The sequence below is a fragment of the Strongylocentrotus purpuratus genome, unplaced genomic scaffold (genome assembly GCF_000002235.5).
Source record: "Strongylocentrotus purpuratus isolate Spur 01 unplaced genomic scaffold, Spur_5.0 spur5_scaffold_13, whole genome shotgun sequence".
Classification (NCBI taxonomy): domain Eukaryota; kingdom Metazoa; phylum Echinodermata; class Echinoidea; order Camarodonta; family Strongylocentrotidae; genus Strongylocentrotus; species Strongylocentrotus purpuratus.
Genome location: NW_022145598.1, coordinates 32,398,800 through 32,422,832, shown reverse-complemented (window position 1 = coordinate 32,422,832; position 24,033 = coordinate 32,398,800). Strand labels below are relative to the sequence as shown.

The 24,033-nt window shown below is 38.6% G+C and overlaps 1 protein-coding gene across 2 annotated transcripts; it reads right to left on the bottom strand.

Moving 5' to 3' along the window:
- Positions 1–248: 248 nt before the first annotated feature.
- LOC591775 (prostaglandin E2 receptor EP1 subtype) lies at positions 249–20,894 on the bottom strand. 2 transcript variants are annotated; one of them, XM_795578.4, is made up of 3 exons: positions 19,663–20,894; positions 4,555–4,777; positions 249–2,583 (listed from the first exon to the last, which is right to left on the bottom strand). In XM_795578.4, the coding sequence occupies exons 1-3, from the start codon at positions 20,842–20,844 to the stop codon at positions 2,423–2,425; spliced, it is 1,566 nt and encodes a 521-aa protein (XP_800671.2). In that variant the 5' UTR covers positions 20,845–20,894; the 3' UTR covers positions 249–2,422. The 2 variants fall into 2 exon arrangements, with proteins under 2 accessions (XP_800671.2, XP_011669261.2); XM_011670959.2 differs by lacking the exon at positions 19,663–20,894 and adding an exon at positions 5,853–8,578.
- Between the last annotated feature and the right edge of the window lie 3,139 nt (positions 20,895–24,033).

The window sequence follows — 24,033 nt, the reverse complement described above, 5'->3', positions numbered from 1 at the left end:
TTTGATACAGGGCCTGGTTGTATTGGTAAGCTAGATAGGTGGTGAAAGGTATTCTTTGAAGAGTAATAAAATCATCTGAGTTCAGGTGATAATAAGTTGCGATTGATTTCACGTTGCGATTGATTTCAAGTTGCGATTGATTTCACGTTGCGATTGATTTCAAGTTGCGATCAATCAGAAGCAATCACAAGTCTTTAAAAGACGGGGCCCTGCCTATCTCTATAAATCTACTCTTGAATAGTTGGAAATAGTTTGTATCAAAAGCATTTATCAATATATGCACATACTGTATGTTATATTAAATACGAATCGTGTGACATGTAACTTTAGTCACCATCAACTGCAAGTTTTACAAGCTTAACATTTTCTTCAAAAAGCACAACACTAATATATAAAGCCATACAATATAATGTTTTATCACGAAGAATATTCAAGAAGATTTGTTTAAAAGTTTTTGTTTCGTAATATTTTGTTATTCAATCACTTCATAAGTGGGGGGGGGGGGGGGGGTGGCCTATTGAGGTTGAATTGTTTAATACATTGTATACTGCTCGAGAAATGACTTGGTTTGAGTCGTATCTTGGTCAATTACACTAGTTCATGCACCCAAAAGAATATTTTCACTACTTTTATGCAACTACGAATAATAACTTAAACCTCATTTAAAATGGAATTTGCAAAGTGATTGTCGAGCCAAATGTATTGTAATTCTTTTTAATGCTTTCTACACGAAAACAGCTTATAAAAGTGAATGGTTCAATAAATATGACATTTTGTATTTCGTTGTGAAGATTCATGCAGAAACGAAAAAATATTAATCTTGAACAGGAAATTCTTACTGCAATTAAAAAATGCTATTGCCCATTTCATTACAGTTGATTCGTTTAAAGTAAGATATATTCAGTAACATCTTTAAATATCAAACAAGCGTACAGAGTTAAAGTGAAATATAAAGTCAGCCTCTTTAAAGATATGATTATGATTACATGTGCGTTAGCAAATTAGAATACTTTCATTGCATAATCTAAGAGTTCTAAAATGTATGTAAAATGGAGTAATGATGCTGACTGCGTGTTTTTAATATAATTGCTTCAGGATCGTAAAGCGCAATAAAACCCTGTTCTATTTGTCAGATTAACGAATCTCCTGGATAATAAATACTATTTCATATTAGGAATTCCGGACCTTTAGACAAAGTTGCCTTCGAAAAAATGACAGTTTGGACTAGATAATGATAACAATGATTGTAATTTGATTTATATAAAGCATCAGATATTGTAAATAGTGAAGCTTCAAGTTATTTCAGTTCGGAGTAATGGACCCTTGATAAAAAATTGTTCTTGTTCAGCATGTACTTAAAAACCTTCTGGCTCTTCGGCATAAAAAGTCATGTTAACATGGTTTATGCCTATATACATCAAATCAATAAAGGTTTTATTCAAACATGTATCGCAGCGAGTGGCTGAATTGCACATGTGTATACATATTTTGTTTTAAATTTAACAAAATAAATCTAAATGTATCGCATGAAATATAACCATAATTTACACTTTAGCATAAGACAGCTTAAAATTGATTAAATCGAATCATACACTAAAAATAACAGCGGACATTATATAACACATCCTTTAAAATGTCACAAGAATTCGGCTTGATTGCCCTAAAATGAGTTACAGCATCCCAAACTTAAAAAACGTATATCCTATCAGTAAAAATGTCATTATTAAAAAATTGCATTTCTGATTTTTACATTCATGAGTATAAAACAGTATAAATAAATATTTAAAAAAGGGGGAGGGGCGGTTAACTATTCAACAAGCAAGATCATGGTCCACAATGAACGTACATGTATGTTTGTATTGTATAGAGGCACCGACGGGAGATAAATTAATGTCATGTCTTATTTTATATACATTGTATATGACAAAACGTGAATGAATGAATTGAATTTCAGCATTGTACTTTTGTTCTGCATATTGCATTAATGCAAAACTTTTAAAACTTTGAATAGCCCAAGGAACTGTATGACCATGATAACGCTTTTAAGATAAGTCTACATTTCAGAAACAATCCTTCGACGACACAGCATTGTCACAGCCGGCAAAGATATTTCGAAGCCGGCGATGCAGCTATTCAGCTATATTTCGATCTCAAGGATAACAAGATGTTGTCGATGCCGTCCATGAAGCCATTCACCGATGACCGATGTCGGTGACGTCCGGTTGTCCGACATCATCCACTGAGTGATATTGTTCATTATCTGTGAAAACAATCTGATGTCAATTTTCACCGTCGTCGTCGTTCTCCTCGAAGAGGAGGAGATCATGCGATGTCCATGTCCGAAAGTTTTATCCGAAATTATTTGATGTACATGACGTCAGCACTGGTACTGGAGGTGGAGCATCGGGGAGGGTAGGTGACGTCATGATGGCGATGGATTACTAGTATCTGAAGTGTCATGGGCGTGGTCCTGATGGGGGTTATGGGCGGGGCTTTGGGCGAGGATTTGGGCGGGGTTAGGGATGGGGTCGGTGACCACTACGACCCCACTATCTTGTCTCGATGCACCACGAATCCGTCTTCCTGTACATGGGGGAAAAAAAGAAAATTTTGATTTATTAGCTGATACTCACTCTGTTCACTTTACTAATTATAAGCAAATCTGAAGTTGACTCTAAAGTGATGTAAACGTCGAACATATCACATTGTATACAATTATTAAAATGGCATACGATTGGACCGGGCCTGGCCACCTTGGAGGCAAGATCGGGGCCCACATTTGGGGTATGATGGCATGTTTGGGGCAAGATAGGACACACAGATATGAATATGTTCCCATCACTTTTAGTCATGTATTATGGTGTATAGAAAAATACGATTGTTGATAAGCGCCGGTATCCGTTTGAGCTTGCATGGCTCAGGCGTTCGTGGTGCTTGCTCTACAATATAATCCATTTAAACATTAAACATTTAAAATACTATTTATACTCTTTATATACAGGTACGCTGCTCGTGGTAAATGCACTCAAACCAATATGAAATTATATATCTTTCCATCTAGAAGTACAATGGGGAGCTGCGGAGCAAGAACAATTTGCACGGTCTGCAAATGATTTGACCTCTTTACTAAATGCACAGGATATCCCTTTAAAAGAAAACATTTCTAAGAAGAATAAATCGGAAATGCAGGATTGTATTCACGAATTATTTCAGAAGAAAAGAGTTCAAAACGTTTAACCAGGCTAAAGCAGAAGAGACAACAAGGGGGAGTAGAAGGGGGAAGAAAAGGAGGAGAAGACGAAGGAGGAGAATGGAGGAGGAGGAGGAGGTGGAGGAGAAGAAAAAGGCGGAGGAGGAGAAGAAGGTGAGAATAAAAAGGAGATGATCATGACTATGTGATGAATATGATGATGAAGATGATGATGGTGTTGATGTTGATGAAAAAGAAGAAAAAAGAGGCAGAAGAAAAAGAGAAAGAAGGAGTGAAGATGATAATTATGAAGAAGAAGAAGACACGTTGAGAAATGGAGGGAGAATGGATAAGGTATAAACTGAAAATAAAATCTTAAAAAGGAAGGATTGAAATCAAGCAGATGATAACTATTAAAAAAGATCAGTAAATAAACATAAGCAAAAGAAACTTGAGAAGGAAATACTGAAACTGAAAGTAAAGTTAAGCGAGGTAAGCAGGAAGTAATCAATAATTTCCTTTTCAAAACAAATTTCTTTTGCTTTTGTTTATTTACCGATCTTTTCATAAAACCACCCTTTGGTATCTTTCCAAAAGATCTATGAAAACCAGAAGTACGCCGAAAAAATGATCACACTTTTTTTATAAACACTTATAATGCTTACGCATGCGATATATTGATGGTTTATAAGAGCAATAAGAATCGGAAAGCCCCCAATTTATATTTTGTAGGATATCCTTGTTGAATGACGTTATGAGCATGATTTTGCAAGGGATAAAAGGGCAGAAGGGGTATGGTCACCGTGGTCACGACGTAAAATATGAGAAATCTCCTTACATTTTTCTTTCTTTCTTTCTTTATATCTTTCTTTCTTAACTTGCTTCATATCTTTCGTTTGTTCCCTTGTCATGTATCATTCGGGTGGATGAGACATCCCTGCATACAGAATCCCGGAGCCACCCCTGGATTAGCCTTTTGACAAGGCCTCGTTGACTCTGGCTAAGCGGCTGAGATGAGTCTAGATACCCGGAGTGAACGCGCGACCGAATGACACAGGTCTGGACAATTCGCACTGGCGTTCATTCAGGTTTTTGCGATTAGTCTCTTTTTAGTCGCTCGGCGTCTATCAGGCATGTGGCCTTGTTTAAAGGCTACCCCTGGATGTATATTTTACTTTTTTAATGGAAACATCCATTTTTTCTTCAGTTTCCCTTTTCTTTTCGCTTGTCATACACTTGGGAATTGGACCCCCCCCCCCTTGTACAGGATCCTGCATCCGCCCTGTCTTCTCCTTAAGTGTTAAAACTATGATCTGTTAAGTTGTTGCGAATTTAATTGAGTTGAATAACGAATATGGACCTACCATTTCCACTCAGATTTGAAGGCTCTGATAATGCGGGTGGCGCACAACATTTACGGCAGCACACGCACCTCATGCAGAGGTCCTTGAGTGCGTCTCGACTCTGCTGCTTCATGAACACGAAGACGAACGGGTCAACGACATGGTTGCTGACGAGGAGGACGACGACCAGGAGAAGATACCAGTTGGGCTGGTTGACGTCGAAAGCTTTGAGAAGACGTTGGACCTGTAACGATAGATCAATGGCATAATAATGATTGGGAGGTACTCATTTTACCGAAGGTTCGTTTTCCCAAAGTTACATCATTCCGAAGGTTCTTAATTTCGAAACAAAAATGCCCATAGCATGGAGTTCACAATTCCGAAAATGAAAATAGGGCTCATAATTCCGAATATTTGCTCTGTTATTTCAAAGGTTTGGTTATCCGAAGGTCCATAATTCTGAAAGTGAAATAGGTATCGTTATTCTGAAGGCTGGGAATTCAGAAAAATAATACAGGGTTCCATCTCATTCTCGGAGATATAGACCGTCGGAATAAGGAACCCGATTTCATTTCCGGAATTAGGAACCCTATTTCATTTTCAGAAGTTAAGAACGTTTTGGAAATACGGGCCTTCGGAATCATGGCCCAGCGGAAGAACCTTGAAATTCATGAACATTCGTAAAGACGACATATTATGTATACAAAATGATTAAACACTTTTTGCATAATGTACATAAAGTGAGAAAGATGTAAAAAATAATGTAAGGAGAGAAATATAATTTGGTAGCAGTAATATTAGGGATCACATCCTTTGGGGTTAATCCTCTTAAACACAGGTTTAGTTGAATACACTCCGAAGAAGTGGTTGGATAGCTATTATAGAGAGAGATTTTATTAGCTTGCCAATGGATTTTATACTATTTTGAGCGTGGGTTTCCCCGTCAGACGAAGTGATCTCGGATAAGTACGGCTCCTAAGAAGTGGATCTATTCTCTAGACAGTATATAAAGAGGAAGAGAGTAAAAAAAGAAAGAAGAAACGATGTCCCGAAATGAGTGTGAGGGTGGGGGTAATAAACAGAGACAGAAACAAATAAACATAATTATGAAAACATCATAACTAGGCGGAAATTTAAATAAGCGGCACCATCTGGCAACTTGGAAAGCGAAAATTGAGGAGCTTTTTGTTGTAGATGAGACAGTTGAAACACTGAGACAATGAGAAAGGGGAATAGTATAACCAGGTGCAATACAATAGATTGATGAATTGCTGACCCCCTCACCCTCCCTACCGTAAAGGTGCCCACTTTTCACTTACATAAAAGGGTAGCCACGATATCGTAAAGACCACTGAAATAACACAGACCGTATAGGCTAGACGAATCTCCCTGCCAATTCTAGCTTTCGACTTTTCGGGGTCCACTTTCGGCAAGATGTCCTTGTCTTTAGTATAAACAAAGGAACTATCATCGAGGTTTTGGTTGGTCCCACCTTCGTTGGGATTCACAACTGTCACCTGAGTCTCCAAGTCTGTTGTCGAATGAGGTGGCCTACTCGATGTCAACGATCCTGCATGAATATAGCGAGCTAACTGTTCTAATCCTGCCGTCTTTCTACCAAGGTCTCGAAGCGTCAACATGACTAGCGTGTTGCAAATGTAGATGGTTGACAACATGCATGCGCCGACTGTAATGTAAATTCCCATGAAAATCTTATTTCCGAGGTCGCTACGGGACCCTAGTTCGCCAGGAGGCGTGCAGACAACAACTGTCGCGTTGGCCGGCGTCGTCATCGTGTCCGCCGCGTAATCCCCGACTCCGAGTAAAGGAAGAACACTGAGCGACACGGAGAGACCGATCACAATGACCACTATAACTTTCGCTTTGAAGACAGTCGCATGATCGTGGTAAAAAAATGGTGCACGAAAGGCGAGGCATCTTTCCAAACACATGACCGCGTTGATGAACCCTGATGCATAGGCAACGCTTAAGCGAATTGTGTAATCCATATTGCACTTGAGCGCCGTGCCGGGGAACAGCACGCTAACGGTTCCTGATTCGACAAGGAGTAGGATCACGCTGCATAGATCCACGGTGACGAGTGCCTTAACTAGCAACGACGGTACGGACAGTCTTAAGGAATGACCAGTCGTGCGGTACGTCCTACAGATGACGATAAGAGCCAGTGTGTTAGCAATGATGCCGACGATGAGAATTATAACGTTTGGCACAATTAACAGCAATACGTCCTCCTCTCTAAACATATCTGGTCCTTGATTAGCCTGATGTTTTACTCGTGAATAATTTCCTTTAAAACTGTTCGGGATGCAATTACAACGGAAATACCCAGTTATGCAGAACATTGCTCATTTAGGTTTTGAATTCGCCAAGTCCGTTAGGTTTGCAACTGAAGGCGTTGTCGAAAATCAAGGCATTCTGGAAAATGTTGAAAATGCACTTACACATCCACCATCATCGGGTGTTGAGTTTATTTTAATATTATGTCATTTGCACGTTATCTTATTTACCCACTAAGCGAAGGTTAAACTCAATATATATATATTTTTCGATATGATCTTATTTCATATCTTTCGTATGTGGAGATCGTGTCAATTGAAGGACAAAACATCACAGCAAAAAAAAAAAATGTGTTCTAAAACCAACTGCAAACGGGAAACATCTCAATCCGTTTCAGAATGTAGCGATTTCCTGACGATATAAGCATTACTTGTACCAAGAATTAACTCGAACTACACTCATGAACCATACATGAGAGAGAAAGTGCGATACTACGTACCATGAACAATTCAAGAAATACAATAATCATATCCTTCGGATAATGTCTGAAAAGAGTAGCTGTAATAGCAATATTCCTTTCATGGAGAGCGCATATCACATCATCATCGCTAAATCATGCCGATTAGCATCAGAAAGTCATGTTGCCAACACCTCCTTAATCAACCACATCCGTTTAAATACTACAAACTCTGTTAATCTGGCAGAAATCACAACAGATAGCCGGCAGCTCAATGGTGAATATTGCTATTTGACATCTAGTCAATTATTTCTGCCAAGAAGCACGATGGCTCGATCAGTGTTATAAGGCCGGGATGTCTCTGGTTCGAAATCAAAGCGATGCACTAGCGTCCTCTGGTAAGATATTAATCCTCATTATCAAGTCCCTCGGAGAGGACACAAATTCGTCAGTCCCCTGATTGCTTACTTACGAGCATATCGTGCTCAGGTCGAACCATCCAGTCACGTACTACCGAGGGGACTCCAAAGAGACCCCAAAGCTACTCTAAATAAAGTTTGATACTCGGCCATTAATACTAATAGTAATTGTACTTTCGATTCTGTTGTCAATCTGGTGTTGATATCGACGGTGTGACTGTCATATAATTCCTACGTTAAACTCCTGCCGTTGATAATATGACTTCCGAATCACGTCCTAGAACCTAAAGCGGGTGCATTTCATATTTCCAAAAAGAATTGTGCTGGTATCAACGTCAAAGTGTAATATGATCCAATTATTGTATACACAAGGAGCCAAATATGAACTTCACCATAATGGGAGCGGCAAATTCAATCTACAGTGATTTCTTGTAGCCATTTATATTCCGGGAGGGCAGTCGTTTTTTCCCCGAAGGTTCGTTTTGGGCTCGAAAATGTCGTTATTTCGAAGATTCATTGATCTGAAGGTTCATGTCCTGGACGTAGCATTTAAGTTGCACAGCGTGGTCGGACTCTTACCCTCTCTAAAGATAATCACTTTGAAAAGCTGAGAAAAGTCTTTGGAGAAGGTAACTCATAGAACATCCTGATACGAGAGAAGATGGCCATTAATCTTCTGGATTGTCATCTTTGCTCACTTTTCTGTCTCGGATATAATAATGTTCACATATTTGTCGTTTACAAATGTGGTCCCATCTAGACGTATATACAATCGTCGTGATATACTCTTCTTGACCAACCCATATGGTATGTTCGCTGTACAAGTCATCTATTCAATGATCTGTGATTGGGATTAGTTTCTTGCTTGACCAAAGGGATTATACGTAACCAAGTACCAAGTGCGGGGATTAAGCCATCGGGGACAATGACCTCATTGTTCTCGTACTTGCTCTAGAAGTTCGATCTTTTGTTTAAGTACTATGTACTATGTTGCGAGTTGTGACGTCTACTTAGATAATTTTATTAGGGACTTTTAGATTCGCACGAAGACAATGGGGATTGCTACGATCGACGTCCTTTTAATGCACTGCCTTGAATGGACGTCATACGTATCAGTCCACGCAAATCTATAAGTCCCTATTATCTCTAGTGGAGGCCTTGAAACAATGTTAATAACAACATTTCCTGAGATGCGCTCTCACTGCTGAAATGACAATATTGGTATCTAAAGCGGTAGAAATAGAAAATAAACTGTGTGAGCAGAAAATGATATTTGACGAAAGATCAAACTACCACCGCCAAATCATCCATCAACTGATAGATGAAAAGATGTAGGCCTAGCTACAATATCTCATAATAGTAATTAGCATGAGAAGCACATCGGTCCCTGCAGATATTGACTCAATGCTGAGAAATATTCACCTGTCGGCTCTTCCGAATGCAGTCATAAAACATATGGGTGGGGCATGCATGCATCAATGATGTCAAACACGCAATCGTGAACATACGAGTCCATACGAATTCTTTGCCTATGACATTGCCAGTAGCTCTACAAAATCGAAGGCAACGGATTGGTATTGAGATAAAAAGTTTAGTTTTCAAACATTTCTATCATCAATGCAAACGAACTTTCACAATATTAGTTCAACATTTTAAACACGACCAATGCACCGATATGCATAATGAAGTCGCTTCAGTCGTGACAGTGTCGCTTTTTCACCACATTATGCATTGAACATTGCAGGAAACAATATTCTGTAAAAGAAAAAAATATCCAGACAAAGACGTTATCTAATCGTATCCATTTGTATTATTAACTCTATTTCGGACTGTTATCGCGACGATTCTGGTTGTAAAATCGTGATCCGAACTCATGAACCGTGATGCGGACATAGAAGTTTTTCTCCCAGTACTATATACAGACACATAAACACTGCATGATTGTATGATCCAAGCACACCTTACATTCAATGTAATGAAGGAAGTATAGTAAATAAAAGGGTGGAGAAATTCGAACCTATAAAATAATATTGAACAGCTATAAATATCTCTCTGATTTGAACGTTTGTGATCAAGGCATTAATTTCCAACGGCGCCAAGTTTTCCGTTTCCGAAAAAAAGCAGAGACGAGAAAGCGAATGTACACAGTGATAATGGAAACTTAACGGCAACTATGACTAGAATAATTAAGAGCTGATGTAAGTAGTATCTCCAGATATTTTTTAATATCTTGTACGATTCGGCTAGAATTATCTTTTCTTTCCACGTTTCAGCCCAATTCACAAATGTTTGAGTCGGGGAAAATGCCCTAATCCGGCATCTCGATCAGGATATATTCATATTTTGTCTACAGTAATTTCGACTGACAGGTTATCAAAAAAAGATGATCTTATCGACTGAATGCGTGAATGAATGGGTCCCTGAAGTCCATGTACGTGTATGAATGATGAAAATGAGGCATAATCAGTAATATGAGATCGCATGACCAACTGCATGACCATGATACCAGGACATGACATTCGGTATCAAGGCAAAGCGGAAACGACAGCTCAGAATGGGATCATTTCAAGGAAATAACAACCTATATGCTGTTCTACAACAAGTATAGTAATTTAAAAATAATAAACAAACAATGAAAACAAAAACAAAACAAAAATACTAATTATATTCCCTCTGTGCTCCCCCCCCCCCCCCCCCCTCCTCTTCACTCCATCCTTTTGATTTAACTACAAGTGGGCGTCAGATTTAGCAGGTGCCCAATGGCTGTACACATTCGAAAGGGGATGGGCACAGTTTACTTTTTCCACGCTGGGTTTCAAAAGGAGGGCACTTGCTGGTTTCGATTGCAGCACCCCTCCCCTACGGTTCACTAATTTATGCACGTGCCCTTCATGAAATCCTTGTTATATCAGGATATGCAAAACGTAAAAATTGATATTAAATTGTGTAAGGTATCAAATGCCTTCAAGTCATTACAAATAAAAAAAGACCCCTAGACAGTTTGAAGGCTCAAAGGTTTTGGGGGAAAAAATCAGTACGATGTAGTAAAGGGTCTCTGGGGGGGGGGTGGGGGCTTGCCTAGATTAACGGGTGAATATTCTGTCCACAATCTCTTTATTTCTGGATACTCCTACGGGAGGCCGCATCAGTTTCCTTGTAATGGATTTCTAGTTAACGAGACAACGAATTCATTTCACCAAACGGCTCTTCGGTTTCACCTTTATCTTCTGTCCATAAATTGAACGTCAGTTTTCATAAATCATGCAAATCGTGCAATTACTTTATTTTTGTCTGCAGCATCGTACTAGGCAACAGCTTCATAAACGCCCTATACTAGAGGGCTTTTAAACACCGGTCAAAACCTTTTTACAAGGAAGAGCGTGATTCCATGGTCTCGTGTTTATGATGCATTAGTGATGAAGTGCCTTCTATCTCTTGCTCACCCATTTACTGACTGTAATAAACTTGACTATGCTGTTGCGATAGAGTGGCATAGCTATTAGGGCAGGGGGAGCACTTAAATTTTTCCTAAATAGAAAGCTGACACATAAGAGAGGACAACAAATAACATAAAAAATGAGGGGGGGGGAAGGGCGGGGTGAAAAAGGAGCATGAAAAGAGGAGGATAGGTACCTCCTCCCCTATATCGGGGGATTCGGGGGGAATTCCCATTTGCCTATATACAGGCTGGTAAAGGACCCGTTCACTATTAAACATAAATAAATAAATCTATTCATGTTTCTTTCCTCGTGCCTAGTGACGAATTATTCAATTAACCTGTTATTAATGAATGAAATACATGACTCGGAATCCTGTCTGCATATTTAACTTGTTACTATGTCAGGCAAGCTTCGGGCAATCTTGCAGTTAGTAAGAGAACAACCTTGTTTAAAAAGTAGGCTTACAGTTTGAATATTTAGTAAACTGGTCTATAGTAAGAGCCTACTAAATCATACATTAAACATATGGACCTTTAATAAACAATAATAAACAATGGTGGCGCATTTCATTTTTAATATTTACCGTATATGTTCTGTCTTTTACAACAGGTCAATTAGTATCATCCATCGGTCTGCATATGAGAATTAATTTATGGATACGTGACGAGCATAATACTCACAGCTCCTCGAAGGTTGTGTTTAATATAGATTACAGGCTTCATTCACTTTTCATGCAGCTGTTGATAATGTTTTTAATTCATCCTTGTTCTAAAGGCTGTAGCTGTAGTCATTAGGAATAAGGTTTCATTTAGAAGGCTTTCTAGGTTACACAGACACACGTCGTTTTACTGAAGTTTGATATTTTAGAAAATGAAATAGAACCCTGTATAATTTTTTAAGACATGACGTAGGGAAAAGTCTGTATTTACTCAAACGAATTCATCCATTTATGTCGCAACTGACAGCATTTGTATTTTATTAGCGCCTAATACAAAGCAAATTTGACTATTGGGATGTAATCTGGGGAAACTTAGGAAAAGTACCAGCTACAAAGACTTCAAAATAGAGCTCTTCGTTGTGAATTAGATGTTGATTGGATGTATCTGTCTGAACTATCATTTACACAATTAGATTTTAAAAGACTTGAGGAGAGGCGAAATACACGCACTTTACATTTCATGTACAATATTGCACATGATATGCTACCAGAGAGTACATGTAATCAATTTGTATTTAGTAACAGTAATTATGTTTTAAGACATTCATATCTTAAAATCAAACTACCACCGGTTAAAACTAACTTTAAAAAGAGAAGTCTGCAATACAGTGGGGCAAAATGGTGGAATGAGTTACCTAATGATGTAAAAGCTTTGAGCTTTTACAGTTTCAAATTGGACGTTAGAGTGAGATAGTACTGTATTGGCTCCTTTTCACCATCTATCTCTCTCTCTTTCTCTAACTCTCTCTCTCTCTCTCCCTCTCGCTTCTCTCTCTCCGTCACATCTTTCTCTTTCTCTCTCTCTCTCTCTCTCTCTCTCTCTCTCTCGAAATATATATATATTTCTAACCAGCTCCCTCTATGTTATGCGCAATATGCTGTGCAATCACACTAGCTTCCTTTTCAATATAGTTATAAACAATGTTTGCCAGTTTGCTCATTTAAATATATATCAATTTTAATTTTCAATTCCTAATTTTAACTTAACTTTTACTTTATTTTATTTCATTTTATATATGTATTTATTAATTATTATATTATGTTGTTCATCACGCTCGTTATAATTATTTTCATTATATTTTATTCAATTGATTTCAAATCCGCTCTTCTAGTTGTTTAATTTGTATTGCGTCTTAATTTGAATTGTATATATATTGTGTGTGATTTTAATTATGTATGCACGGACTTGCTGAAGAACAGCCATTGGCTGAAGCAAGTGATCCGTGTTGAAATAAAATTAAAGGAATGAATGAAATGAAAGAATTTCGAACCTTCGGGATAACTAACCTATTTCATTTTCGGAATGACAAACCTATTTCATTTTTGGAATAACAAACCTATTTCATTTTTGGAAGTACAAACCTTCAGATAAGGAAACCTACGGAAGAACTCAAGAAATTGTATGAATTATGAACATCAACAGCAAATAGTGGCAGAAAAAACACACTTTCATACTTTCGTGCCATTTTGATTTTAACACGAAGATGAAGGCTTCGAAATTGAAATAAACAACAACCAATAAACAAAACCAATAAACAAACAAATACATTAACCAACAAATCGACAGAAAAAAAAATCGAAACCAAAAAAACAAATCGAAACAAGAAAAAAGAAACAACAAGAAAAAAAATGAACTTAACAAAAAAAGGGTCTATATCTTTCCTGTATCTTAAAGCCACACTGTCCTATTTGTAGCTACTTGCTCCCTCTATGAAGAAAACAATGTTTAATCGGTGACCATTGGTCTCCCATGATCCTCTATTTCTTATGTTAAATGAGAGCTGAGTTGATGAGATAACCATCTGTCCAGTGATCTTGCAGGGTAGTCTAATCCCTCCTATAAATTAGTGCAGATAAGCTTTAAAAAATTGCCATGGGTAAGTTTTTAGTGGGTATAATATACATACACTGAGTATTCATACCAAAGTGAGTTGAAAATACATACTCTAATATTGTAGATGAACTGAATTGTGATATTGTAAAACCTATCGAAATGTATCGAGGCGATGTGATGACATATTAATGGTTCGGTCCTGTAGCCGCATGATTTATGGAATAGGCGTTAGAAGCCAATCAAATGCTTTTTATTACGGAGATGGAGGGACACTCAAATGACACCCTTTCTTTCAAAATTAGGAAGTGGGCCTCATCGTCGATCGCCTGCGAAATTACAGTCTCGAAGGTTATATAAATTGAGCATACAGGCAGAAAATTGTCAGAGTATTTGCCGAACCCATAATTTGTTCGGCCAAAGGAGGAAATTAAAGGTGTATTGGTAGGATTATGAAGAGAAACTACGTCAAAATGAATTGAGCTAGTAGTTTTTAATTACCTTGGGTTTTTTTAATCTAAAAAAAAAACTCGCTGAACAAAATAATTAGTCTATAGTAATATCATCCTCTTTGATAACACATTTTTCTTCTTCAGAAAAACAACTATTCTATATCTCACAATAAATTGTGCTAACGTCAACTGTCATAATCCACTTCCTTTTAGATTCCTGATACTGTTTTTGCCTTTTAACTTTCAACCAATTATGTAACTGCTTAAAATCGTATCTATTTGTACATTAATATGTAAAATTTCTACCAGTGAAAACAATTCCAAACGGTCAATACAATCATGTAGTAGTTCCATGGTAAAATACTGCATTTCAATGTTTCAATTTCCTTATTATATCAGAATACTCATAAACATAAGCAAAATATAATGTAATCAATATAAAGATGTATTTCGGGCTCGCCTGATTATGTTTCTGTATCATCTCAAGCACGCTTATAATCATTTCTTACTGGTACATTTTTACCCACTTGTAGAAAACCACTTTAACTCTTCAGTTCAAAAACCTTTCAAAACTGTCTTGATTCCGAGGTAACCATTGAAACTAATTTGAACATCAATTAACACGCTCTCCAATTATTGTCTCTCTTTTGTCTATTCTCGATCGAGCCTATAGTCTGCTATCAAGACGAATATATTAATACTTCCGAGTCTGGAGCTGCATCGTTATAGCCGGTCTCAAGACCAGGTCTCGGTTCTACGACAATTACCCCCTGGGCAATCACCCCCCGGAAAATTACCACCCGGAGAATTACCCCCCCCCCCCGAGGACTACTCCCCGGAAAATTAACCCCCCCCCCCCGAGGATAACTACCCCTCGAGGATAACCACCCCCAAGGACAATTACCCCGAGGACAACTACCCCCGAGGAAAACTACCCCCGAGGACAATTTACCCACGAGGACAATGACCCCTCGAAGACAACTACCCCCGAGGACAATTTACCCACGAGGACAGTAGGGACTTTTAGATTTGCGTGGACTGATACCTGTGACGTCCATTCAAGGCAGTGCATTCAAAGGACGTCGACCGTATCAATCCCCATTGTCTTCGTGCGAATCTAAAAGTCCCTAATTACCCCTCGAGGACAACTACCCCCGAGGACAATTACCCCTTGATCTGTAAACAGAAAAAGTATATCAGAAAATACACGAAAACGAGAAAATTTATTTAAAAAACGAATGGCAATAAAATGGGCATGTAAAAGGTGCCATGGAAAACCTGCAAGAAAAAATACTGAAAGCATAATCATGAGATGCTAGTCTACTATTGGTGTTCAAAGCTTAGCAATGTCTGCATCACAAGTTATTAGTTTCTTAGTATAGTCGTCACTTGTGTTCTTTATGCCCGCACAGTTCCTCCCTTCTTGGCTAAGAGATTGCTCTACTTTCGGGCGGTGGCGGACATTAACCAGGAGCAAGGTCTGTATGGCACGTGTCAGGTGTTGTCTCTCTTGTTGTGTTTATTGTTGTCTATCCTTGATCGAGCTTAAGGTCTGTTATCCAGACGAACATATTCACACAACCGAGTCCGGAGCTGCCTCTTTGTAGCCGGTCTCGAGACCAGGGGGTGTTCCAAAAAACTTGTCATCAGTGGCAAATGACAGTTTTCGTTATAAGCTACTAAAATCCTTGCTTCTGATTGGTTATCAGCAGATTTGTCACTGATTTATATCATTTGTCATTGTAAAAAGGCTTTGTGAAACGGGTCCCCGGTCTTGGTCTCTATAGAGATCTCAGACTCGAAAGGGATCTAGAGATCTCGGTCTCGGGATCGAAAGGGAAGGTCTTGTTCTCGGTCTCGGTCTCAGACCTTGAGATCTCGACCCAAACTACACTGGTCTCAAGCATACATGTATAGACTAACATATTTCCGTCTAAAATGGGCTGGATGGGAATCCAAATCATGTTTCCTTGATATTAGACTAACAAATCAATATGAAAACAATGCTACCTTTATGCATATCAATCTGGGTCAAACACGTATTAGGAAAAACCACGCAATTCATTGTTAACTTCTCATTTCCATGAAACATTTTGAGGAAGCTTTTGTCGAAAGGATGTGGTGCGGCAGAAAGGGTTGTTTATTCACAGTGAATGATATTTCACTTTTTCCGGAAAGAAATACAATAAATACTTCGGAAAGAATTAATAGTAATATTACGAATGGGAAACAATTTACGGCTACTTAGAACGAGAATGTGGTAAATAGTAGTATCCTCTTAAAAACTGGGTCAACGAACTATTTTTTTGGTTTTATGTTCGTTTGGTGCAAACTACCTGTACAAGAAGTATACAATAGGGACTTTTAGATTCGCACGAAGACAATAGGTCTATGCTACGATCGACGTCCTGTTAATGCACTGCCGTGAATGGACGTCACACGTATCAGTCCACGTAAATCTAAAAGTCCCTATTAATTGGATACAGCGGAAGTTAAAGGAAATGTCGTCATGCAGAGCGACAAGGATAATGTTTCATAAACACGAAAGTTGAGTCCTTCCCGGTAACAGACATCCTGTATAATGCAAATTATATATCATAAGAAAGGTTAAAGGGGAAGACCATGTATTCTGATATTAAATCAGTGGTTTCAATAGAAGCAGACAATTAAAGTAATATGGGAGAAAGGGAAATGGACTCGGAAGAATTGAGGGAAGGAGGGAGAGAGAGAGAGAGAGAGAGAGGGGGAAAGAAAGAGAAAAAGAAGAGAGGGAGAGAGAGAGGGGGAGAGAGCGGGAGAGAGAGAGAGAGAGAGAGGGGGGGGGGGGGGAGAGAGAGAGAGAGAGAGAGAGAGAGAGAGAGAGAGAGAGAGAAGAGATAGGGATAGAGTATAATTCACTTGGAGAGCATATAATTATTCTGTTTGTATTTTAAAATGTAAAGCGCTTTGAGCATGTTTTATGTAAAGGCGTTATATAAATATCAATATGTATGTATGATACAAAATAGAAATAGGTATAAAGAAAAAATACTTTAGGCAGACTTGAGAACAGAAACAACTGAAACAGAGAAAGAAATATAAAGGAATCAACATAAATGGGACTATGTACGCCCATAATTATGTGGTACCAAAAATTGGTCCAAAAAATTATACATTTGTGATTTAAGGGCATTTCAAGAGAACTCCGTTCAATGAATCTTTTCTACAATGATCTTTCACATGGAAATAATGAGAAAGTTCTCAAATCATTTTGACCTTTAACAAAACTCGACCTTCCCTTTAAGACGAATATACATTCACTTTACATGAACACTAACGATGTTCAAGAGCTTCACAGCGATACTTTCATTAAACATTACTGCCCATAAAGTTTAATCCATACCTCTTTTCATTAAGTGATTTTTAGAACATGATTTATTCTTAATAGATGAAGTTTACACGTTCTCAGAGCTTTACTAATTATTCGTAAAAGACATAGAGACTATCATAAGTCATAAATGCTATCTATTCAATAATGAATCACGTTCTCACAATCACTTAAACGAAAGTGTTATACAAACAAAATAGATCAAATTTTTTATAGACAACGGTGTATTTATTAGTAAGTGATTGCCATACCAGATAAAATGTCAATACCAACACGTCACGTGTCGCCAAGGTATACTTTATACAAACAAACGGAGATATTTGTTTTTAAGTGAAAGCAAATATTAACATATCCCAACTTTATCAGCTTAAAACTATGGAAATATGGTGGAAACTACGAGAGTGTTCCAAATAGTATGGCGAGGCAGTAATTATAAAGAATGACATTTACGGATAAAAGAAATGTCATTGTTGTTTATCAAAATAAGACTTATTTCATAAATTATGCTTATGATTTAAAACCAAACCCGATTCAACATTTCAACAACTGCTGGATATTCGCTTAAATTATTGCAATGGTTAAAACAGAAGAAGATGAAGAAAAAGAAGAATAAACCGAGGGGCAGGGGTGGGGGTGAAGGAGAAAAATGACACACACAACAAAATAGTCAAAATCAGTAGGGCCTACTACAGAGTAACAGAGTACGTTATGAAGGTTATCAATCATCAAAATTGTGGTCGTGTTGTACTATGCAGCCCTTTTTGGGATGGAAATTGATGATGTAATGATATCCGACTTCCGATAGTTTTTGTCAGGTCATCATAGCTACATAAAGTAACCAGCATTAACTAACTCGGGATCGATTTTCTCTAAAGGTTTGAGAAGGTCAAGTTTTAACTTCCGGCAATATAGAGGAACATGTCTCTTTTTTCCAATTATCAATGCAATTTATTTTATTCATTTACTGAGCTGGCACCGACCAGTGGCTGTCTTACAGAATGATGGCTTATGATGATAATGATAATACATGCATTAATAATAGTTGTATACCCAGTATACCTTTAAAACAAACTCATAGTCATGATACCCACATCATCGAATGAGGAAGTTTGTTATAAAATACGGCGACTTCATTCAAATCTGTTTATGTGTGAAAAATCATCAGCCTTTGTAAATTTACAGTGTGATGAAAGAATATTTCCTTACATTGTCAATTCATAATAATATTGACGCAGTTTGGAACCTTCAATGTGAATGGTATAGCCATTAGCCTTCATTATTATTGTGTATGTGCACCCCCGCAACTGAATCTAAGGATCGTTTACTTTTTTCATGTCTAGATTTTCTTTTGTTACCTGGCGCTGGTTACCTGGTGTTTTCGGAAAAAGCGGAAGTCACGGATAGAAATCTTTTACTTCTTTTTTCTTAGCCACCTAATTCCCAAGGCAAGGCAGCCAAAGAAAATCAAGTATGAGGTTCGATACGTTATTTTGTTGTTCGTGCTGTTACCAAAGAAATAATCAAGTTTAGATAATTTGTTATGCCATTTGTTGGAAGGGATGGAAAAGGGGAGGCGCGACGGGTATGGAGGGGACGCTTTGAAGATTATCATGCAGGGGGCACGTGTCCGCGTCAAAATCCAACCTGTGATACATAAGAAAGTACCCCTCTATTAGTGGCCCATCAACAAATAGGACCAGGGGTGTTTCACAAAGACTAAGATCGACTTCAAGTTGGACTTAACTATGCCACTGTTTGCTCTTCTCATTTACTGGCATTGGTCTCTGAAGGGACGTATAAATCGTAATCACAAATCTACAGAATTTACATTTGTTGATAGTTCATTATTGAAGGAAAAGATATTATGCAAAGATCATAATTGAGAGATCAATGGTGAGAGCAACAAGTGGCATGCATAGCCTGTTATAATTAAGTCCAACTTAAAGTCGACCTTAGCCTTTGTGAAACACCCCCCAGAAAAGGAACCTGAAATATGTAACCCCGTACCTTGATGTTGTTTTTCTGAGATTTTTCGGATTTTCTGCCCCCGGCCGGGGAGTCCATGCTCCAACATGTGATTTTTATTTGTGAAGTAACAAGAAAAAAAGACACTCTAAAATGGCATGAGAAAATCGTGAAATACTTACATAGAATGGCAACCAGGAAATCGTGAATACGATTGAGATGACGATGATCTGCTTGGCGACTCTAATCTCCGTTCTTCCAGGTCTCTTTATTTTAGGTCGCCGACCTCCACGCAGCGGTGAATGGTGTCCAACATCGCCATCAGGTATATCGTTATTCCCTGCTGCACTAGTACTGGACGACGTCGTTTCATATGTTCCGTTTATGAACGACGTCTCTTCTTTCGTTGACCGAGCCGATTTCGTACTCATCCCGTCGGTCGCCTCTGATTTCTTAACATGTCTTCGCATGGGTAATGCACGTTGTCGGATCTGAATTATTTTCGTTATTACGATGACGTTGCACGAATGAATGAAGATAAGGATGCCGAGGCCGGTCACTAAAAAGAGAACACCAAAGGGGAAATCGAAGCCCGATTCTTCGAGCGTGAAATCTCCAGGGCCGATGCAGTAGTAAGTTCCGTTGATGAGAGTCGTGTAAGACCCGAAGCCAATGATGGGCAGCATCGCTATGAGGAAGGCGAGAACGAGTACGACAATGACGGCGATCCTTGCCTTGCTGATGGTTGCGTTGCTGTGATAGTAGAACGGCGCGGATAATGCTATACATCGCTCCAAGCACATGATAGCGTTGATGAACCCCGCCGACCACGAGAAGAAATAATTCGTGACCGAGTTGAGGTCGCACTCAAAATAAAGGTCATTATACAAACTATAGAACATTCCACGTACAAAGAAGACGAGCACGGCACTGAGATCGACCATCATAAGACATTGTATTAAATAGCTAGCAATGGTCACCTTCCGACTCCGATGAGTTCTGTATTTGCTGATGGCGTGGCGCGTTGCGACGATGGCAAGAATGTTTGCGACGATTCCGATGACGAGTATGAGTGTTATCAAAGGCACGAAGTACATTCGATTCTCTAATACAAATTCATCTGGAATATACGGGCTCGGTGTCGAAAGATTCATCATCGACGTCCTATTGGCTACCGATGACGAACTTGATGTCGAACTTAATGTTGAAGTCCGTGTCGACATGATGACGACCACGTTATTCGTACTGTTTTCAATGTCGTAATTGGAGACCGTACTAGTATTCACGGCGGACATCATAACCGATGACGGTTCCCCTTTGGTAGGAACCTCTTGAAATGAATCGTGAGGTATGATTTCATCCATGACTTCCAAATTGTATTGCGCTTAATAGTACAACGCTGAACAGGAACTTTATACAAACAAATTGATTCACAATTGAAACGGTAATCCAAATAGACTCCGACAAAACACAGTGATATCAATGCGTGCGATTCATGCTACTCAAAGTTATCCGAAAGCACTCCAATAGTAACATGAAGAAAGTCCAATATTTACACAATAATAGTCATGACGAAGATTGTTTCACACCTGTGCATGCGAAAACTAAGATCCAGGATTACAAAGCAATAATTCCACCCAAAACAGGTGTAGCAGCGATGATCCCCTGAGCAATACAGTCCGCCGGAGTTGTATCTGGTATTGTACTCCGATTTCCGTCGAGTTTCAGGAGTCAAAAAGTTAGATTATTGAAATGTACGTTCCCGGTATGCAGTGAGTCACGGAAGGGTGCACTGTATAAATAATTATGACTACTGTCTGACGAGGCTAGAAGGTATCCTCTGCCTACCTACTACACGTGAATCATAGTCCAAAAAAAAAGCCTCTGTTTAGGTGCGTGTGCGTAGGGTGTGTGTGCGTAGGGTGTGAATGGGTGTCCGCAGATAATGGCTAAATCTATGTATGATAGCTGAATGAGACCATGACGAAACTGAGAGTGCTTTTTTTAAAGTCCTCAATGCTTCATGTGGTTTTGTAACATCCGTCTGAAGATCGAGTGCCGTTACAATCTTGGAATATCCTTATCATCATGATTATTACACTTACTAGCTCCACGTGTATTGTGCACGATGATAACTTGTGGCGTGGTGTCTTTTTTAAATAATAAACTTTTTGTTTTATCGAGCAAAATATAATGACTAGTTAGGATAGGGGTGGGTCTGTAAACAAACTGCATTAATTGATCATGGTAAATAAAATATTTAAATTCGACCTAAATTAGATATAATTTGGGGCATCCAAAATATTTCTATTTGCTTGAATTCATATCGGTTTGGCAAGTATTCATTTTCAATAAATTCCTGTGGTATAACTCATTCAATATAATTATCTTCTGCATACATTATAGCTTTTATAACATAATTACCTATCACATTGTATGATTTAATACCTCCCTATATTATCATACTAAACTCAACGATCCGAAGTAGATGCAACCTTAAAGGTAAAGACCAGTTATGGTCATGCGATTGCATTGTGAAAGAAACGTTGTGGAATCGATCAGAAAAGGTTGATCATCTAGCATCTAGCATCTGCAAGGTTCTGGAATCATCAAAATGATAAGAAATTTGGCCCATTCTTCGTAAAGTTACAAGCACTATACACATAAAGATGTATATGGGACTACCCTATATCTCTCACAAGACCATGAGAGAAACAAAATTACCAAATATATGAATTAGTAGGCGGTTTCCCGGCAAATTTTTTATCATCATGTATTAGTCAAAACATATTCTTTCACATGATTGGTAATGAGAGCTTCCATTTCATTTTTTGAAATTGGGGCGTTTCCAAAACTGGTCTTTACCTTTAACATCACGTAAGCTCCTCAGATTGTAAGTGAAGCGGGAAGAATGATTTATTGATTGTCTAATTGTAAGATAATCCCTCAGTCTTTGAGCTATGAAACTCGAATGACGAGAGTAAGATTGGATACGCGGATTTGCTGTTCATCAGTTACTGTCAGTCTTCATTAATTTTCTCACGGAAAATGGATGTAGAGGGGGATAGAATAGAAGGATTGGAGAGAGAGAGAGAGAGAGAGAGAGAGAGAGAGAAAGAGAAAGAGCGCGCGAAAGAGGGAGACGCAGAGAGGTGATAGGCAAGAGGGGAGAGGTCTGAAGTGAGAGAGAGAGAGAGAGAGAGAGAGAGGGGAGGGAGAAGGGAGAGAAGAGGGTGGAGAGAGGAGAGGAGATGGGAATGGGGAGCTCGTGCTAGAGACGTAGAGAGGGAGAATATTATGTCTGAGATAAGCAAGGACGAGGAGGGATGGAGAGAGAGAGAGAGAGAGAGAGAGAGAGAGATGGGAATTGGGGGGATATATCAAGGAGCCTGGACCAAAGTTTTGTTGTGGGCGGTTAGTGATTCACCGGGTATTCCGAGGGTGACTCTTCCACCCTTCTAAGAACTGGGCGTGGTCACAATGGTACACCTTAATGATTCACAGTAGATTGAGCAAAATGAAAAGGCGAGGTTGTGATGGATTCACGTCGCTCCCTTTATACCTCATTCCCATTGTGATGTTCTAACATAATTATTATATACATAATAATCATAATCAACGTTTTGTACACGCCCATATAAATGCATTTAATGTGGTATGTGTATGACGAATAGATTCCATGACATTTGCTCCGGCGACAATTGCTCCGCTGTAAATTGCATACACTAATCGAATGGCTAACTTCAACCCTGGATTCAACACTATACCCTACCCTAAACCTAACCCTAAACCTAACATAAAACCCTATTGAAACCCTAACCCTAACCCTACATCTTAGACGAAATAAAGCCCGGAGCAATTGTCGCAGGAGCAAATGTCGTGTCACCTCTTAAACGTCACCTCATCAAGCAATAAATCAATATGGACTTAATAGCTGCTTTGACTCCTTTTGTAATATACTATATGCTATGTATATATATAAATATTTATACACATGTAAAGGAAACTAAAACTAATAAGAGGATCCAGACGGTGGCCCATATAGAATTAATTACGAATAAACCGAAAGCAATGGATTAAGAAGAATAAAATCGAAACCACGCTAGTATCCTCGAAAAGGATGCGTCTCAATGCACGTATGGGAATCCGGGCACGCTTTCTGTTAGGTCTGTATATGATGTAGAACATAAGGGCGTAGCTATATTTGAATTCGGGAGGGGGGGGGGGGGGGTGGAGCGGCGTCGCATCGAATCTGCGTACAAAGTTGCAACGAAATTTGTAGAAAGCGTCCTCAGATTTCACAATTTTCCACAAAGATAAAGGGAAATTTTCCAGTAAGAATACAATGTTTCTTTAAAAAATTGATTTCAAGATTTATTCATTCCAATCTTGCTGACAAGATTTGCAAAATGCGAAATTTGCCGACAGGAATTTGGAATGGGGTTGTAACCCCCTGTAGGGACGCCCCTACAGGACTAAATGAGATATTTTCTGTCTGCCTTATAAATAAACACCCTTTGTATCAGAGCAAACAAACCGGCATAACATTTGCT

Bases quoted from the DNA above. Each gene is read 5' to 3' on its own strand.
- LOC591775 (XM_795578.4), bottom strand. From the start codon at position 20,844: ATGGATGAAATCATACCTCACGATTCATTTCAAGAGGTTCCTACCAAA. The intron at 4,778-19,662 runs GTAAGTATTTCA...CTATCGTTACAG, and splicing joins TTTCCTGGTTGCCATTCTAT to GTCCAACGTCTTCTCAAAGC. The intron at 2,584-4,554 runs GTAGGTCCATAT...CCCCATGTACAG, and splicing joins TTCAAATCTGAGTGGAAATG to GAAGACGGATTCGTGGTGCA.